This window comes from Rhineura floridana, chromosome 21, assembly GCF_030035675.1.
Source record: "Rhineura floridana isolate rRhiFlo1 chromosome 21, rRhiFlo1.hap2, whole genome shotgun sequence".
NCBI lineage: Eukaryota > Metazoa > Chordata > Lepidosauria > Squamata > Rhineuridae > Rhineura > Rhineura floridana.
Genome location: NC_084500.1, coordinates 19,396,841 through 19,415,933, shown reverse-complemented (window position 1 = coordinate 19,415,933; position 19,093 = coordinate 19,396,841). Strand labels below are relative to the sequence as shown.

Here is a 19,093-nt window from a genome sequence, read left to right as displayed (position 1 = left end):
GAGGGAGGAATCTTGGGCTCGTAGGCCAACTGCAGCCCTCCAGGCTTCTTCAATCATTGGGACTCTGCCCAGACCCTTCTCTGGCCCGGCCCACCCCTGGCATGCAAACCCCAGCAGGCTGCCCATGAAGGAATACGGCCCTCTGGCTGAAAATTGTTCCTGAACCCTGGCCCTAGGGATAATTCAAGGTTGCAAGAAATGGCAGAGATGGAGGAAAAAGACCAAGAAGTCCATAAGGTTTATTACAAAACTTTCTTGTCGTTGTCTCCAGTTTTACGTTTCTCCAAAACCCAAGACCTTGTTGCAGATCAACTACAGCAAGCAGAAAAAAAGAAGTGCTCCCAGAACCAGCAAGACACCAGCATTTCCAGAGAGCAAGAGGGATCTTTCTCTAACCACCTAGGGAACCACCAGTGCCCCGTGCATTTGTCAGATATCATTCCAAGAAGCCTCAATCTCGTGCTTAGGAAAGTGAGAAGCACTGAATTGGAAGTGTTATTTTCTCTTTAGAACCCTGCAGTGTGATACCGCTATTCGACATAAAGCCTCCCCCCACCCCGATTTCAGGGCTTTAGCAAAGTCCTCCTCTCAAATCTCCCCAGTTCTATTCCATGCAGATACACCCCTCACCAAGCACAGAATGGCCTAAGCAGCTAGTCCCACCATCTTCTCGCTGGCTTCCCAAAGCTTCTGGGCCACAGCAGCATCGCGGGCATGCGGTTTGGGCTCCAGCGGCCAGCAGTCGGCAAAATAGCGCCCACTGTACATCTCTATGCCTTCCTGAGTGGCGCAGTAGATGGAGGTCTGAGCTCCGTCGGTCTCGTCTCGGAATAAGAGCCAGGAGAAAGGAAGGAAAAGGGGCTTCAGCCAGACAGGCAAGTAGCGGAAGAACGCCGTATTAACAACTCCTGAAAGCAAAAGGGAGGAAAACAGCCATTCAGAACTACATGGAATAAAAACATCGGATCAGGCCAAAGGGGGCCCAACTAGTCCAGCAAGGTGTTCTCCATGCTGGCCAACCAGGTGTCCCACTGAGAAGCCCACAAGCAGCACACAAGCACTTCCTCAGCCACTGATATTCAGAGGTAAAATACTGGCGTTCCCATCTAGCTATCGTGACTAGGATTCATTGATTGGCACGTTGGCTGGGGCTGGTGGGATCTGTAGTCCAAAAAGCATGGAGGCCACCAAGTTGGCAAAGGCCAGTCTAGACACAGACAGCACCCGCCATCGAGAAATTTGCAAAAGGAAGCCATTTACGCTCCAGGGTGTGTGAAAGAGGTGAGCTGCGCTGGAATCTCTGGAGTTGTTGGCCCTCCATCCGTTGTGGGGCGCCAGCTCCCATCAACTCTAGTCAGCACAGCCAACGGTCAGGGATGGCCAGAGATGGAGCCCAGCAATATCCAGAGCCTTGTTCTTTCACCATGGGTCCCCAGACATTATGGGACTACAACTCCCATCATCCCCAGACAGCATGGTCTATGGTCAGGGACAATGGCATTTGTAATTCACGAACATCTGGGGACCCAAGGTTGAAAAACACTGATCTGGAGGATCAGTAGAGGCTGGTCCATTAGGGCAAAAGGGGCACCGCCCTACCAAACTCAGTCTGCCTCCCAGTCAGCCCCCACCTGCTTGCCTTCTAGTTTACAACCAGTCCAGGAGGTGGCCCTGCCTGTCAACATTCTCCTCCTCCTTTGTCTCAGTGTTGCTCTTGTAGAACTAGAATTAGTTGGCTCTGCCTGTCATTGGCTCTGTCACTTGTCTGTCATTAGCTCTGGTTCCTCCCACTGCTGGGATCCCTGCCTTCCACCCTCCCAGTCCCCCATGGGCACCGACCACCACTGTAGAGGGCAGCAGGTTGATGAAGGGGCTGAGCTAGACCCAGACCCACCTGGATGAAGTGCATAGCAGGTCACGTCAGTCCCTTCCAGTCGGCTGGCCAGCTCCTGGACATACAGGATATTGGCCAGTTTGCTGTTGCAGTAGGAATGGAATGCTTGCAAGTGACCATCCACCGGCTTGTGGATGTTCTGGAAATCAATCTTCCCAGATCGATGGGCACTGGAAGCCACCACCACCACACGGCTGGGCGCACAGTGTTTTAGCCGGCCCAAGAGGAGATGAGTCAGAAGGAAATGACTCAAGTGATTAACCTGGAATGCCAAATTCAACCCGTCCTCGCTTCTGCCTCCAGCCCAGAGACCTGCCGGAGAAAGAAATTATTTTAAACCATCGCAAGACAGAGGCGGGCTTTTTCGCTGGTGGCACCAGTGTTGTGGAATGCCCTCGCTGCTGAAATACGAGAGGCTCCATCAGTATTGCCATTCTGCCGGCTCTTGAAGACACATCCGTTGAGGCAAGCATTTCCCTGCACTTGAACTTCCTGACCTAACAGGTTTTAATGCTTTTTTAAACTGTTTTAATTGTTATGCTTTTTAACTGGCTTGTTTGATTGCATATTTTAATTATGAATGCTTTTAATGCGTTGATGGAGTTGTACTGTGGTGTTTAAATTACGGATGGATTGTATAATTGCTTTTATACTTGTAAACCACTTATAAGCCATTTGGCATGTAAGCAGTAAATAAATATACAAAGACCTAGAAAGTTGCCTTATAGCAAGTCAGACAAAGCGTCCATCCAGCTCATCATTGTCCTCACTGACTGGCCGTGGCTCTCCAAGATTTCAGACAGGGGACCTTCCCAGCCCTACCTGTGAATGCCAGGCATTGAACCTGGGACCTTCCACTGACCTGAGAGACAGAGTGGTGTAGTGGTTAGAGTGTTGGACTTGGGAGGCCCCACATGGCCATGAAGCTCACCGGGTGACCTTGGGGGCCAGTCACCGTCTCTCAGCCTAACCTATCTCACATGGTTGTTGTGAGGATAAAATCGGGAGGGGGAGAATCAAGTTTGAACTCCTTGGAGGAAATGGTGGGATATGTCACAATAAAATAAATAAATCAAAAATAAAGCTTTCCCCAAATCTCCACCCTCAGGACTGCACTCCCACCTGCATTGTTGATGAGAATGTCCAGGCGGGGCTCGGATTTCAAGAAAGCCTCTGCAAAACCTCGCACCGATTTGAAGCTCGCCAGGTCCAGGCTCATGAAGAGAACCTCATTGTTCCCACTTTCCTGAGGGTTGGACAGAGAAGAAAAGGAAAGGGAGGGAACATTTCGCCTACTTTGCAATATTACTCAGGAGCCATAACAGGAAAGGTTGCAATACTCCAGACACCTGGTAATCAAAGCAGACTAAAAAAGATGCACTGAAAGGGATTAGCGCCCCTCTTTCCAACGCAGGAGCCTTCTTCCCTGTCAGGAAGGTGGCAGGCGGCTGGTGCTGCTCTCAGGATTCGGCAAGGCCACCCTACAGCCCGGTCACTCCTGGGGCCCTTTGCTACATCAGTCAATGCCTCGCTGAGAATCTAGGCTTAAAGGAAGGCAGGGTGATCTGGAAATTCACACGCCAATAAGTTCTTCTGCCACTGTAGGACAACCCCAGGCCACAGATCCCACCTGCAAATTTATTTTATTTCATTTTATTTGCAAAATGATATTCTAGACTGCCAACATCAAGGAAAAAAACCATCACGGCCAAAAACAGCATAAAAACCAACAATCGAATTACATTCTTAAAACAGACACAAAATGCATCACAGATCAGTAGATCAGATTAGCACATCAGCATAGCTTGGTCACACACTAAATGCCAATACGTGCCTGCCTGATCCTCACCGGAAAAGCATCCTCAAAGTCGCCGTGGTATAGCACCGCTAGGCGAGCCTTTGCCAATTGGGTGCCCTCCATATGTTTTGGACTACGATTCCCATCAGCCCCCAGCCAGCATGCCTGTATGATGAGAAACCATCATAAATGAATGATAGCTAAAGGGAGTTTGGTTTCAAAAGAGCCATGCTGGCTGGGGCAAGAAATGAACAAGTCTGCCAGTTTATCTTTTTTTAATTGTTTCTCACTTGTTTAGTTCCCATTTCCACACCAGTCTGCAATTTCACCCCTCCAAAAAAAATCCTCATGAAAATGTATCAATATTTAAGTGCATTGTTTTCCTAACATACATATGTTTGTATGCCATTTTGCCCAATGCAGCCATCTTTGCAATATCTGCAATATGCAGATTTTACCCAGGCCTACGCATTTGTGGACACACTGCTTGGCTGGACAACTACCATGCAAAATTTCAGTTTGCATATTCTTCCATAAAGTGCAGATGAGGTAGGTTCACCTTTAAATGTGAACTGAATCAAACCTCACTCCCACCCCTACCTGGGGCTGATGCATGGCTGGAGAGTCCTGTGTACAAGATGGAGGACAAAGAAAAAAGGGTCAGCTGATCAAATGTAGTCATGATGTGTTTTTTACTGTGAAACCGCTCCGAGATATTTTTATGGGAGGCAGTTCCTAAATGGAATCAAATAATAAACCAATACTCACCCTCCTGATATCATAGACAGCTGCTTCTGCTCGTGCTCGGTCGCGGCAAGCCAGGATTACCCGGGCTCCTCTCCGGGCCAGATCTAGTGCAGTCGCCTGCCCAATCCCCGTGTTTCCACCTGGAAAAATCCGGGGGGAAAGGTCGATCTAGAGCACTTGAAAATTGCTGACGGCCTTGGGGGATTTAATTATTTGTCTGCCTGTTGTCACAATGGTCATGCGTTGTGTTAGATGCTGCATGATTTTGAATCGCATTATTGTTCCTTCTTTCAGTTTCTTACATATTGTATTCCAGTTGCATTTACTGCATAATAACTTCTATTTGATTAAAATTGTAACACAATATAAGAAATAAACGCAATAAAAATGCAATTAAAAATCAATGTGAATATTTAACGCAGACATGCCACGGAGCACCTGAATGACGTCTACGGACCGCTGCTGGCCCACGGGCAGCAGTTTGACAACTCTTGATCTAGAGCAGCCCAGTCTCTGAAGGGCAGTTTATTCAGTACCAAAAGTATTTGCCTAGCCCATGGAAGGGAAACCTGTGGCCCGTCTCCAGATGTTGCTGAGCCCCCAACTCCCATCATCCCTGGCCACGCTGGCTGCTGGGAGTACACGAGAAGGGGCCACAAGGTGCCCCTCCCTGGGCCAGCCCCTACGGCACAATTGCAAGCATGCTTTGCAGCATTTCTCTCTTTCTTTAAAACATTTATTTTAAAAATGTCCAGAGAGCTTCAGAAGAGCTTCTTCTTCTTCAACGGTGGGTCCCCAGATGTTGCTGGATTACAGCTCCCATCAACCCCAGACAGTTTAGTTAATGGTTACAGATGATGGGAATTGTAGTCCAGCAACATCTGGGGCCACAAGGTTGAAGAGCAGTGCAAATGACTAATAAAAAAAGCACAACAATCGCTTAAAACAACCCCAGTTTTATGTTAGGGCTCTACAGAAAGGTGGCGGGACACCTGCTTTGCTTGCAGAAGGCCTACGTTGGCAAACTAGCCTGACCTGATATAATGTACAGAAGGGCAACCTTGATCGACCCCGTGGCCTTCCAGAGGTTTTGGACTACAACTCCTATGAGCCCGAGCAGCACAACCATAGGTAACCCTTGGCCATGCTTGGGGGGGGGGGGGCTGATGCGAGTTGTAGTCCAAAACCGCTGGAAGGGCTTCAGGCTGATATCAGGCCACCGTAGCACAGAGATGGGGCGCGAGAGGGGCGCGGCGACGACCTGCACCTCTCCACTTTTTGGAACTCCAACTCCCAGTATTCCCAGCAGCCAGCATGGCCGACGGCTGCTTGGGCCCGTTTACTCAGAAATAAGCCCCACTCATGTTGCACATCGCTTCCTTCCTGGGGGAGCGAGCACAGGGACAGGAGCCCTTGCTTGCCCCCCCGGGAGACCCTGTCGGAGGGATCTCCAGCGCTGCCTTCGCTCCAGCCCGAGTCTGCACCTGCAAAAACTGGAAACCTCTCGGGGCCGACCCTTCAGCCATAGCCCCGCCTGCCCAGGATGGGGTGAGCTTGCCTGTGATCAGCACCGTCTTGCCCCGCAGGCTGGTCTCGTTCCTGCACTTGGCCCCCTTGAGAAAATTGTAGTAGAGCAAGGCGTAGAGGCCCAGGGGCAGTGCTAGCCACGCCAGCGCCTCCGCGGCCATTGCGCTCCTCTTGCGCCAAGCCCGATGACTAGGCGCCGATCCACCATGCGGGAGGGACTTTTAGGCAGCGATCCACGCAGGCGTCCTGGAGAGCCGAACTGCGCAGTAGAGCTCGCCGGAGGAAGAGGGGGACGCTGATGTCACTGCCGGTCCCTCTCTCGCCTCCGGCGGCTTCCTAAGGAGGCGGGATCCTCCCTCCCTCCGTCGATCCTTCCTTCTCCCACAGTGCCGAGCGCCTGCTATCGCTCTTCCTGCAGAGACGCGCTAGTTGCACTCCTGACGATGCTGCCCAGCTGATCCGGGGTCTGGGCCAACTGCGCAGTGGCAAAATGAAGGCGCTCATCATGACAGCCCCGCTCCACATGACAGCCCCGCTCCACAGCAAAGGCCAGGGCCTCGACCCCACGCCTAGCACCTAACTGATCCATTCTTGCACCCCAGCGAGTGGCAGTTTCAGATTTAGCATAAAGCCCAATTTAATAAGAGCAGCATGACCGCAAGCCTCTGCACAGTTTCCTGGCAGCGAGCTCCTTACTTTAGGGGTGCTTGCTTCTGACAACATAGGTTCAGCTTGGGCTTTATCAAAAGGCTTTCCGCCAGCTGAAAAGCCTCCTTTAATTAGAAAATGCAATTGATCTTGGCAAACAAGTGTCACCATTTGAACTGCTAGCATGGAGTAGGAACCCAGTCCACAGAAAGGAAAGAAGTACCTAGCCTGTGTTTCATTATTTTCCATATGGTCTGATTTTCTCTGTGCAACCATCAACAACATGGTGTCCTCCAGCTCTTTTGGACTAAAATTCCCATCAACTCCAGCTAGCACAGAATTTAGTCCAAAACATCTTATGAGCATAAAGTTGGCTGCAATATGCTAATCCATCATAAGGAAACTCGAAAGCCTCATTATCACCACATTCACTTGCCTGCACAAGGAGGGTCCATCCATTACCTGGCCCTTTTTAGATGATGTCATCACTCTGCATCTGAAAAATATACCCACTGCACAGAGTTCACGTTCATCTATTTTTCTAATGCATCTTTAAGGGCATCTGCAGTGTGACTCCTATACATTTGGGGGGGGGAGGAGGGAAAGAAAGATCAGGATTCACAGGTAGATTTCTGGGTAATTTGACATAGACCTGCATGGATTTTTGACATGTAATTATTTAACAATGGTAACAACAAAATGACTCCCTCCACCCCCAAATTCTGTGTCCTTTGCACCTGGCTCTAGTTGGTGGATCTCAGGAGTTCTAGCAAAACACACACAGCAGATTATATGTCACAAGCCTGAAGTCTGTCCATCCCTGCTGTAATCGTCTGCTCAGAAGTAAACTCTACCAGATGCTGCTGGACTACAACTGCCATCATCCCTAACCATTGGTCATGCTGGCCTTGGCTAATAGGAAGTCACCCAACAACACCTGGAGGGCACCAGGTTGGCAAACGGTGGTGTTCAGAATGGTAGCCTTAAGCTAGTGTCCATAACCACATCTTGTGGCAGAGTTCTATAAACACAACTCACATCCTTTGAAGTTTTGTCAGCCCTGAAATCTCCTGCCAGTGGTTTTACTGGATAAACCCCAACTTCCAGGGGGTAGCTGGAAACCTACTGCAGCAAAGACAGACACAACGACCTTCAAGCCTAACAGATTTGCATGGCCCGTGTCCTAAAGTCTGCTTAAGCAGATGCCTGAAGGGCTATCCTCAGTTGGAATACGTGGTCGCAGATAAGGGGGGAAAGTAGGAACACAGAAGGATCAATCATCATTAAATGCAGAAAGATATTTAAACCCCAAAAGACCCTTTCACAGAGGGCTATTAGCCAAGCAAGCTAAATACAGCCTGTAGCTTCACAGGTGGCCAACCTGAGCACCAGTTCTGGGGGCATAGCACCACCTTCACACTTTGCACTGATGAGCTGCAAGGCTGGCATCTGTTTTCAAGACTGAGGTTCTTGGGGCAGATAGCTAACCTGCACTTTCACTCTTGGTAAAGTGACTTGGTAATGCTTGCTTGCCTCTTCCCTCCGCATCCGCTTTCCTTTTGTATTGTGTCTACTAAATTATAAATCTGCGGGCAAGGGCAGTCTTCTTTCTTCAGTCCCTTGACAGCACAACGCTTAGAAAATGTTAACTGCTCTAGAACGGATCAGCAATAATGTAGATGGCAGTAAAACTACTAACCCTATTCATATCGTAAACTGTTTTGGGGAAAGCGATTCATAAATGAAATAATAATCCAGCTAGACGAGGCTCAGTGTGGCAGGGCTGTTCCTGGCAAATATACGAGGGCCTCAGTATACAAAGCTTGACGGTCTGAGGTGCAAAATGAAAGTCCACAATTTTGCCAAGGGATTTTAAACCAAAATGTTGAGTGGCTTCCATAGGAAGACTCTTAAACCTCCTCCTAAGCACGGTCTCTTCCAGATGTTGCTGGACTCCAACCCCCATTATCCCTGACCATTGGCAGTGCAGGCCATTGGGGCTGTTGGGAGGCCAGCAACATCTGGAAAGCCACAGAGGTTCACCACTGCAGTAGAAGGCCTTCAAGTCAAAGGATTCTCCAAGGCCTGCCGCCTGCTGGATGTGGAATATCATGAGTTGAACCAGCAACCTTCTTCACAAAAAGTATGTGCTCTGTTGCTCCTATGAAGAAACAGCGCAGGAGCCATTGGCAGCTAGTGCTCATCTGGGGCTGGCAGGGCTCATCTGGTGGAGGCAGAGCCGATGATAGGCAGAGCCCTCTGATGCCAGTTTGGTCTCCCTCCTCTTCCCCCTCTCTGTAGAGTGGTACAAGGGGCAACACTGAGACAAAGACGGAGGAGGAAGAGAAAGGTAGCAGTCACAGCCTCCCCCTGGACTGTTTCTAAGTAAGGAAGCAGGCGGGTATGGGGGAAGACTGAGGTTGGTGGGACAGTGCCCCATTGGACCAGCCTCCACGGAGAACTATGCCACTGGAAGGAGGGGTTGTTTTCCTGGGAAGGAGCCCATCTTCATCCAGAAAGGGGTCACTGGTGGGGGTCGGGGGCAAGACTGAAAGGAAAATAAAAAGAATGGTGTAGGCCTGGCCTGGCCTGATGCTTTTTAAATAGTAGTATGTGAGTTTATTAATACAGACTTAATGCCATTGGAACAGTCATGAAATCTTTCAGCTTTTGTACAAAAAAAAAGTTAAGAATTTCCAGATCAAAAACAAGAGCATTAAAAACATCAAGAACTCAGCAGATCTCACCTCCAGGATGGCGTGAGTTGAGGCCAATGGGAGGGAATGGTCTCCCCCCAGCCCCAGGTGGCCTCTAGGAGCAGAGTTGCTGTTCCTTCTCCACAAGGCCCTACAAGTATACCCTGTTGTGTGGAGGGGGCGGGGAGAGGAAGGAAGGAAGGAGGGGGCAGCCTAAGGTGGCACCCTGTGCACAACCCAGAAGGGGGGGGCAGTCCCCAGAGGCCATTTCTGGCCAAATCTTCACATGGTGAAGGAGAAGCGGTTGGCTTCTGTCTGAATGCAGGCGCAAAGGAGGGCCGCCTGGCGACCTCGGAGGGGGGCATCCGCCTCCAAGGACCCCCAAGCTGACGGAACACTTTTTCTGCAAGGCAGGGAGTTTCCAGAGTCTTGAGAGACAGGCAGACACCAACGAATGCCATATTTTGTTTGTTTTATATACAGAATACAGGGGGAGGGGAGTTTCTGTAAAGCCTAAAACATTGCAATCACTTCTGTACACCAGAACTTAGCTGCTGCAGGAATAGGCTGGGGGGGGGGAGGGAGGGGTTAGGTGCCGGAACAAAAGGAGGAAAAGCAGGGTTACGACAAAGAAACGCTTGCTACAGTAAAGACAACCGGAGGAAACGCCATACCACATGTAGCACTGTACACAGCTTAAAAAACACGGGAAAAAAATGCTGTCAGTTGATGTATTTACACAGAACCCCAAATACTTCTCATTATCTGAAAAACAGGATGGACGCCAGAACTCGGTCCTCCCTGCCCACAATACACAGGAGTGCAACTGCAGCAGGGAGGGGGAGAAGGGGGGCACAGGAGGTTGGGGGTGCAGGGCAGAAAATAAAACCTGGCAGGAGGAGGGTAGGGCATCTTTACATTAAATAAAACAATGATAATTGTATAGATTTTGCTGTATGAAAACTGTATTTCTCTCTTTTTTTAATATAAAAACTATTGTCACTGGCACAAAATAGAGCAAGTTTTTGATTATTTTACAACTGCAATGGGGAGCGAGCGCTTGCCTAGGCTACATCGACACCCCCGGCCCCTCTCACTGGCGCCGCCCAGCACGGCCTCCACACGCGGCAGTTTCCTTTTCTCTTTTTAAATGAAATGTATAGTACAAATATATGTGCAAATGCTCCTAAAAACTTGAGCAAACAATAATAACAATAAAAAAATTAAAGTTCTTCATTTCATGCAAAGGGTATCAACAGTCTGTGGCCCACGCTTGGGGGGGGGGATAAAATCCAGACAGACATGGTTTGTGTACGTCAAACGTGTGTGTGTGTGTCTTGATCTCTGGAGGGAGGCTTTTTCCACACACACCCTCCCTCGCCTCCTAGGGTACCGAATTGGAGCGCAGCACAGGAACCTGGTGGGCCTTGGGGGACACCTTCTCTTCCAAGTCCGCGTCTTGTACTAAGGCAGAAACATTCCCCTTGGGCTGTTTGGTCGCAAACTCCGTAATGCTGAAGACGAACTGCAGGCAGCCGAGTTTGATGTAGCTGCCGTGGTGCAGCAAAGCTGTCCCCTCCCAGCCGGCCCCGCTGCCCCCAATCAAGCTGGAACTGCTGGCTTTGCAATTGCACGGCTTTGGGGCTTGGCCTTGTGCCTGGGCCCTCATCACCGCGGCGGCTTCTTCGCTTGGTGGCGGCGGCGGTGGCGGCAGCGGCTCTTCCTCCTGCTGCTGCTTTCGGCTCTTGTGGCGCTCTGGAAGCCGGAAAAAAGGCAGGGGCAGTTATGTATTTTGAAAGAAAAGGTTCCGTGCCTTCTATGTCATACATAAGCTAAGCAAACTAAGCCAACTCTGCAGATTTTATTTTGGTTTTTCCAGTCAGGGAAGCACGTGAAGCCCCCCAGCCCTCAGTATTCCTTGGTATCTGATTCGGCCACCCCTCTGGGTCCTAAGGTTTCAAAAGAGAATGACCTACACACTCATGCCTGTGCAGTCATGAGGGCTAGAAGCAGTTTTCTTTCGTTTTTAACACAAACAATGCAAGCAGAAAATGAATTCTGTGCTCCCCCACCCGCTTCCATCTCCCCTGGAACAATGGCCACAGCACAAGAGGGGACAACGGGGCCAAAGAAAAGGGAGATTGTCCACGGTGGACGTGAGGATATCTATCCAAAGGGTTTTTATGCCACACTAGTTTAAAAAATAAATGTTCAAGGCTCCTCACAGCTTCAGAAACACCAACAAATCTCAACAACAATTTGAATATTACAAAAAAACAAAAGAGGAACTGGCAGCAACAAACAGACCTTTTCTCTCTCTCTCTCAACCCCTCCTTTTCAACTCCCCCCCCCTCGAAAAAGCAAGCCCTGCCTCCCAACCTGCTGTGCCTCCGTCACAGACGGGATGCAACCAAAAGCCCCTTCGGCAGAGCTCAAAGGCTGGGCGGGCTCCGATTCAGAGTCTCAGCACCTTTTTGGCCTAGGCAGCCCTTCTTCAGGGTTCAGAAGAAATAATTTTTAAAAAACACAGGTAGACCTCGGGTTCAAACAGCCCTCTGCAGACTGAAAGCACGTTTGTTTGGTAGCTACCATGTGACCCAGTAAGAGAGGGATCAGAAGCCCCAAACGCAATGCTCCACGTTTACCAAGCTGGCGCCAAGAGCTGGCCTGGCCAGGCATCTGCCCGAGGCCCACAGCCCAGCAAGGGGCCCACTGACAAGAATCCCTGGCCCTGGCCCAGGCTACAGGGATGGTAAGGAGGAGGCGGAAGAGTACATGCCCCAGCCTGCTTGCTCACTGGTTGGCAAGCAAGCCAGAGGCCGCAGCAATGAGGGGGAGGAGCAGCAGCAGCAGCAACGCATGGAAGACCTGAAGGGAACAGATTCATCAGCAGGCAGGCATGATGCTTTGGTTCTGCTCATTGGACATGCAAGCCTGTGGATGTCCCGTCCCCCCCTTTGGCCCAGGATTCCAAGGACAGATTCAGACAAATGCCAAGGCTAGGTGTTGTCTTTTGCAGACCGCACCCAGTTCAAAGCTACGTGAGCACTGGATATAGCAGAGGCAAATCTTTCCGGGGGTCCTTCATGGATCGGGGTGGAGGGTGTCTGCAGACCACACTGGCGCTGGGTTCTCTCCGGCAAGAAGAGGGTGCGGACTTACTGATCACGCTCTGTACTTTGGCAACCATGCTGCTGGGAGGAATGAGGGCCGTCTTCTCAGAGAAGTCACACGAATACAAGACGTTGTCCACCGTCGTGCCATGCTCGCTGTAGTTGAGCAGCTCGTAATGCTTGGTGTTCTGGGGAAGGAAAACCAGTCACACCGGAGCGGAATGGCAGCCCCAGGATGGCTGGCTGAGGGCAGAGGTGGGAGGCAAGGAAGGACACAGGTGCCCCCCACTCTCCGCTTCATCCTCCTGCCCTCAAAATGAGGATGTCTGCCTCTAAACCAAGGCACTTCCCTAGACTGCTATAATGCAAGGCTCTGCTTTGCGTGGCTGCTTGCTATGACTCACCTCATCGTAGAAGATGCAGGCATGTTTGCCTGACACATAGTTGCAGCGACCGTAGTTTGTAAGGCACACATCCATGTCGGCCCCTGGTCAAAGGAAGAAGAGGGGAAGAGAACTCTCTCATCAAGTGCAGCTCAGGCACTGCCAGGCCGCCACCACCACAAGCCACCGGGAGCAGAAAAGGACAACGGCAGGAAGCTTAACCAAAAGCACACCCACTCCCAGAAGGCTCAGCAATCCCTGCCGCCCCAGTTGCTAGCTTCCAGCAAGAGTGGCTAGAACAACCTGCAAGAGGACTATGCTTCCCCAGCCCAGCTTGGCAGCTGGAAGGCAGGTGAGCACACCCACAGCTGGGCTTCCCTTGGGGGGCCGGGAGAGGGCTTGCTAGCCCCGCAAACAGCTGGCCCTTGCCTGTCCCAATGTAGAGGGTCCTGTAGCACATGTTCACAGCACTGCCCATCCCCAGCAGAGGGTAGAAGACGGCCCGGGCTTGCACCTCCTTCCTCTGCCCTGGAAGACAGAAAGACAGTCTCAGAACCAGGCACTGCCACAAGGAGGAGAGAAGCCCCCTGGATGTAAACGCACATCTACCCCAGCTGTATTTTGTCCCTTTTTGTCTTACCTCATGCCCCATATCCCCAAGGAAGAGGACCAGGAGAAGCTTTCCCTTCCTTTTACCTCCCCACTTTCTCGTCACCCAATCCAGCTAAGGTGGGCCTCGATCCCTGGCTTTCTGCCAACACTTGTTGAAAAAGGAGTCACAAACCCTGGATCAGCATCCGAGCGTGCATTTCACTGAAAACCATGCCGTGACAGCGGGTGGCATCTATGCTCAGAGACACGCACCCAATGCCCAGTGATAGAGCGCACAGAAGGTCCCAGGTTCCCTCCCCGGGCAAAGGATTGGGTAGCAGGTGATGGAGGGCACCAAGTGCTTCTCTGGAGAGCTGCTGCCAGTCAGAGCAGACAACACTGGGCCAGATGGGTCACCAACCTGATCCAGCGTGAGGCAGCTGCGCATTAACGCAAAGACCCAGGCCAGTGTTGCTTCTGCAGTCTGCCAAGGCCTGGAGGAAACTTAGTCCTGCGGGACAGCAAGGACCACTCAAGACCGTCTTCCCTCTGCAGAGGCCTCTCAATGAGGCGGCCGCCTATCCTATTGCCTGCACTCTTGCTGTACACCACCCTGAGAGCTCGTTGCTATAGGGCGGTTTAAAAGCGTAATTAAATAAATAAAATTAAATAAAAAAAATAACAAATGGCTAAAGAAAAAATCCAAAGCTTGCTTTGTGCATTTCACCTCTTTTGGGGTGGGTGGCAGAAAGGTGACTTAACTCTTAAGAAAACGGTACCCACAAGAGTAGCGGAGGAGGAGGAGACAAGAGAAAACCCGCGTGGTGCCAGGCCTGTGCCTACCTTCAGCATGATTGCCCACAGGGATGGGCTGGTGGGAACCAACGCTGCCCGCAAAAGGCTGGACTTTGGAAGCAAAGAGCTGATGTATTCTCTGCAGGGCCAGGAACTTGACCAGCTTCTCATCCAGCATGTTGATCTCAATCTCTGCTAACAGTAATAAAGATAAAGAGAGGCAGTGCTGTTAAGGAAGGTGCCTGATGGACAAAGACTAAAAAGCTTGTGGAGCTGCCAGAAGCAGGTGCCCATTCTAAGAAAGGGCAAGTGGTGCTCTCCCGATGGACCTGGGGCCACTGCCAAGATGCAGCGCAGGACGGCCGGGAGTTTACCATGACAGACACCTGCCAAAACAGGACTGGGTGCTTCCAGCTCAACCGTCCTCCTGCCATCCAGGGTGGAGCCAAGAGTCAGGTGGGCAATCCAAATGTCCCTGTGCATCGGTGCATGCATCTGCCTTTGGCAAGGGATGGCAAGCAGCAGGCTGGCCCGGCCAGAGCCTATGCAAAGGGGGGCAAGGTGGGGTGGCTGCTCAGTCGAAGAGGACTGGAAAATCCAGAGAAGGGAGCCCTTCTAAGTGAGACCAGTGGCAGCTAGAGGGTAAGGCAGGGAGGCCAGCAGTGGGCAGAGCCAGCTGATTCCAGTTTGGCCCCCATCTTCCTCACTGCTGAGTTCTACAAAGCCCACATGGAGACTAAAGAGGAGGAAGAGACAGGCAGGGCCAGCCCTTGGGCTGAAGGGGGCTGGCTGAGGTCACTGGGGCAGGGCCCCATTTGTCCTACCTCCACAGGAAGAGACCCATCCCAGATGAGGCCCTCTGGTGTCCATCAAAGACCAACAGGTGAGGGACCCACTGCCTGCCTCCCCACCCCCTCCGCACAGCAACACCCTTCTGTGTGGAGGGGAGAAGGTGGCCTCACCTCCGCTGCCGTCCATTAGTGCCTTCAGAGAACTGGCGAGGTCCAGCGTGGCGGAGGAGTTGGAAGGGAGCAACGAGGGGGCTGTTAAAGCGCTTCCGATGGACAAGGTGCTCGGGCTGACCTTACCATCTAGAGGAGGAGGAAAGAGACCTGCTGGGTTGCAATTCTCAGGCACACACACCCTCCCTCACCCTCCAAACCTCCCATATGTAACAGATCCTCAGCAAACTTCCAAAGCTGCCAGCAATTAAAAAAAATTGTAACAGGCAATGAACCCTAGATTAAGAAAACCATGCAAAACCAGTATCAGTGAAAACCACCACGAAGATCCACAGCGAGCACTGTTAAAACCACCACCTCCTCCTCCTCCTCCCCTCAATAGCCTCTTTCTGGGTCTAAAGAATGTTTCAGAGCAGGGCTGGGGGACATCCGTGGCCCCTCCAGATGTCTCCAGGCTCCCAACTCCCATGAGCCCTAACCACTGGCCATGCTGGCTGCTGGGAGTCTGACATCATCTGGAGGGCCACAAGTCAGGCCCCATCTGCACTAGATGCTTCAAAGCAGTATCATATCACTTTACACAGTCATGGCTTCTCGAAAAGAATCCTGGGACTTGGAGTTTGTTAAGGGTGACGAGAGTTGCTAGGAGACCCCCTCTTCCTGTCACAGAGCTACAATTCCGAGGGGACTACAGTTGCCAGGAGCTTTGGGGGGAACTGCAGCTGTTTAAAGTGGTATGATACTGCTTCCAATGGATTGTGCAAGGGGGGAACTCAGGCTACAGTGTCCAACGTCATGCCTCCTCCTTCTCCTCACTTCTGGCTATTGGTAACCAAAATTAAACAATCAAACGGCTGAACAACCCCTTACCCGCAAGACTTGGGACTCGGGGGGGGGGCAGGGTGTGGTGGGGAGAAGAGATGCACCTTTCCTGCCTTTGGCAGAAAAGAATATATACGAGGCTCCAGAACCCAGCAGGCTCACACCACAGGCAAGGGCAATAGAAGCCAAAATGCACCTTCGATGCTCACAAGCTTTTGACAGGGCAACCGGACTTAGCAACCTTCCCTTCCTCTTATCGCCTTTCACCAAGTGTGGGGAACAGTTCTGGCCCTCCAGAGGTTGCTCGACTCCAACTGCCATCATCATCCCTGGCCAATGGCCATGCTGACCACGGTGGCTCTGGAAGGGCAAAGGTTCCCCACCCATGCCTTTCACAGATCAGCAGCACCCAAGACTGCCCACGCCCACCATCCACAAGACTGCTGAGGTAGCGGAAGCAAAGCAAACGGAACAAGCCTGTATCAAGAAGCGTCGACCTGCCCCAAGTCGCATCTTTTAAGGTCGGACTGCGCACCCATGGGGATTCTCAGAGACTCCTGGCTACCCGGAAGCCCTTCCATGGGGCTGGTGGACTCACCTGGAGGCGGGGCTGGTGAGCAGAAGCCATGAGCGGCTCCGACGGCCGAGACCCCATCGCCCACAGCCGCCTGGGGAGGAGTGAGCGCCCGAGTGGCAGTCAGAGGAGAATCCACGGCCCCCAGGTCCCCAATCTGCGTCTGCGCGTTCTTCCTCTGCAGAGTGCTAGCCGCTTCCAGGCTGGCGCAAGAGCTCGGGATGGAAGCTGGCATGCCTGCAATCGGCACGGAGCCCCTGCGTGTGCACGAAATGGGCCCTGCCGCGTTCTCTGTTTTGACAACCGCACCGACTGTGTGATTGAGGAGCCCACACGCTACCGGGGGAGTGGTGGGCCTAGGCCAGGGCTGCTGCCGCTGAGACAACACCGGCATAGTACCACCCTGCCCACTTAGCCTTGGAGAGTCAGTCAAGCGTGCGGAGACATCGCTGTACAAGTGCGGGCCGTTAATTTTCACCTCCGCAGTGGCGTTGGGACCGTTGGACGTCCCACAAGGGGACGCTTTCTTGGGCCTGTCCGTACACGAGGGGTAGTGGGCATCCTCCTGCGGGGACCCCAAGGAGTTCTGGGTGGCGATCCCGGGGGGGCAGGGCGCAGAGTAGATGGAAGGGACGCTCGCCTTGTCGGCGGCCTGGTAAGGACCGGCGAGGGAGCCGTCGGTCACGATTGCTGGCTTGACGTCTGCCTTTTCTGCCTGCTCAGAGTCCCAAAGCGAAGGCATCTGCTTAGCAGATAAGTGTTTCAAGATGCTGCACTGCAAGGCGACGACGCTGCACAACCACTGGAAGAACGGAAGAAACGGCCACAAAGTGAGACTTGGCAGAGGAAGCCAACAGTTAACTCAACACGAAATCCTGGAAAAGGCCCAAGTCTGGGAGGAAGTTAAACAAGTGGAAGCTTATGACATGGCCCAGCAAGCGCCTTGGGAAGCCTGGAACCCACCTGCATCTTCCAAGGGGGCTGCTTCCCCCCAACAAGGTCTCTGATGGCCCCCATATGGGCTGGGTCGGGCCTCAGAGCAACCCCATCTGCCTCCCCCCCAAAACTCTAACACAAGAAGCAGATGGGGTTGCTCTGGGGTCCAATCCAGGCCATGGGCCATCAGCTGACCATCCCTCCTGTAGACAAGCGACCTGAGAGAGCGTGAGGGAGCGAATTCCACAGTTTAACTATGCAAGCATGAAGAAATCCTCTCTTCTGTCCATCCTGAATCTTCCAACATTCAGCTTCACTGGACATCCAACAAGCTCCAGTGTTACGAGAGAGGGAGAAAAACTTTTCTCTATCCACTTTTCCCATGCCATGCGTAATTTTATAACACTTCTATCATGCCACCTCTGACTCGCCTTTTCTCTAAACTAAAAAGCCCCAAATGTGGCAAGCATTATGCCTTTAAATACCAGTGGGTGGTAATCACAAGTGGGGAGAGCTGCTGCTTTCACACTCGGGTCCTGCTGACGGGCTTCCCACAATGGGCATCTGGTGGGCCACTGTGAGAAGAGGATGCTGGACTAGATGGGCCCCCTTGGGCCTGATCCAGTAGCCAGGCTCTGCTGGTCTTATGGGGAAAGGACTCTGAGTCCACAAAGGATTCCTTATCCTAACATGCAAGCTGTTGACACAAGGTGCATTTGCATCACATAACAGGCTTGAGACGTCTGAACATGGGGGGGGGGGGAGAGGTCTATTTTGCCAGCGCAAGATGGCCTTCCTGTGAGGTGCCCGTGGGGGTCCACTGGCCCTGCAGCCTGAGGGGCTGCTTTCAACAAAGCCAGTGAACAAGCACAGCGGTGCTCAGAGGCTGATGGGCGAGGGTGGGGGCCAGGGGGATCCACTCCAGCAGGGGAGCAGAATGGAGAAGCGCCCATCGCCAGCCTTTACCTCTTGCTGCTCTGACTGGGTGGCTAAGTGCTCCGAGTTGCAAAGGTGCTTGTGCGAGGGCTCCTCGGGGACCCCGTTGCAGATGAGCTCCCCGTCTCTGATTGCTGCAGGCACCAGCAGTGCGGGTGGGGCCCAATACTGGGACTTGATGGCATCAGGAACCTGAGGCAGAAGAGAAAGGGGAGGGGGAAGAGGCCGTGAAATCTTTCTGACCTTTTTTTTATTTGTTAAATTTATATCCCACTCTTCCTCAGGAAGGAGCACAGGGTGGCAAACACAACAATTTAACAATGACAAACACAAAAGCATCCTCAAACTCAGTTACAACTTAAAGCCATTCTTCCCTCCAGCAATCTCCGGGGTGCCAGGAACAGCCCCCTGCAGCCATCCAATGCCTGGGTAAAACAGGAATGATGCTTTAACTTCCTCCTGAAAGTCAGTAGCGATGGAGACAGACACACCTCACTGGGGAGGGCATTCCACAAACAGAGAGCCGCCACTGAAAAGGCCCTGTCGTGGGGAAGTACCAACCAGGCAACCAGTGGCGGTTAGGAGCAACCCAAAGGCCTGCAACCTTCAAGGGGGCAAATGGCCTCCTGGGTGGGCAAGGCTGCCACCTCCTGGCAGAAGCACACAAGGCA

General features: G+C 52.1%; 2 protein-coding genes across 4 annotated transcripts in view; both read right to left on the bottom strand.

Moving 5' to 3' along the window:
• Positions 1-208: 208 nt before the first annotated feature.
• DHRS13 (dehydrogenase/reductase 13) lies at positions 209-6,363 on the bottom strand. The gene is made up of 5 exons (XM_061604951.1): positions 5,998-6,363; positions 4,461-4,579; positions 3,017-3,140; positions 1,895-2,206; positions 209-908 (listed from the first exon to the last, which is right to left on the bottom strand). Exons 1-5 carry the CDS (start codon positions 6,125-6,127, stop codon positions 646-648), a joined length of 948 nt encoding a protein of 315 aa, XP_061460935.1. The 5' UTR covers positions 6,128-6,363; the 3' UTR covers positions 209-645.
• A 2,843-nt stretch (positions 6,364-9,206) lies between these two features.
• Positions 9,207-19,093, bottom strand: part of PHF12 (PHD finger protein 12) — a 31,560-nt gene continuing 21,673 nt past the window's right edge. Inside the window, exons 7-14 of one of the 3 annotated variants that reach the window (XM_061605526.1) lie at positions 18,453-18,614; positions 16,575-17,352; positions 15,155-15,283; positions 14,241-14,387; positions 13,236-13,334; positions 12,828-12,910; positions 12,473-12,611; positions 9,207-11,065 (exon numbers count right to left, since the gene is read on the bottom strand). In XM_061605526.1, the coding sequence (XP_061461510.1) occupies positions 10,695-11,065; positions 12,473-12,611; positions 12,828-12,910; positions 13,236-13,334; positions 14,241-14,387; positions 15,155-15,283; positions 16,575-17,352; positions 18,453-18,614 (1,908 nt within the window). In that variant the 3' untranslated portion in view covers positions 9,207-10,694. The remainder of the gene's footprint in view (positions 11,066-12,472; positions 12,612-12,827; positions 12,911-13,235; positions 13,335-14,240; positions 14,388-15,154; positions 15,284-16,574; positions 17,353-18,452; positions 18,615-19,093) is intronic. The other 2 variants (XM_061605525.1, XM_061605524.1) reach the window with 2 other exon arrangements.

Coding starts and splice junctions, on each gene's coding strand:
- DHRS13 (XM_061604951.1), bottom strand. CDS start 6,127: ATGGCCGCGGAGGCGCTGGCGTGGCTAGCACTGCCCCTGGGCCTCTAC. Junction 2,207..3,016: donor CATTCTCATCAACAATGCAG/GTGGGAGTGCAG, acceptor TTTCTCCGGCAG/GTCTCTGGGCTGGAGGCAGA. Junction 909..1,894: donor CTGCTATGCACTTCATCCAG/GTGGGTCTGGGT, acceptor TTTTGCTTTCAG/GAGTTGTTAATACGGCGTTC.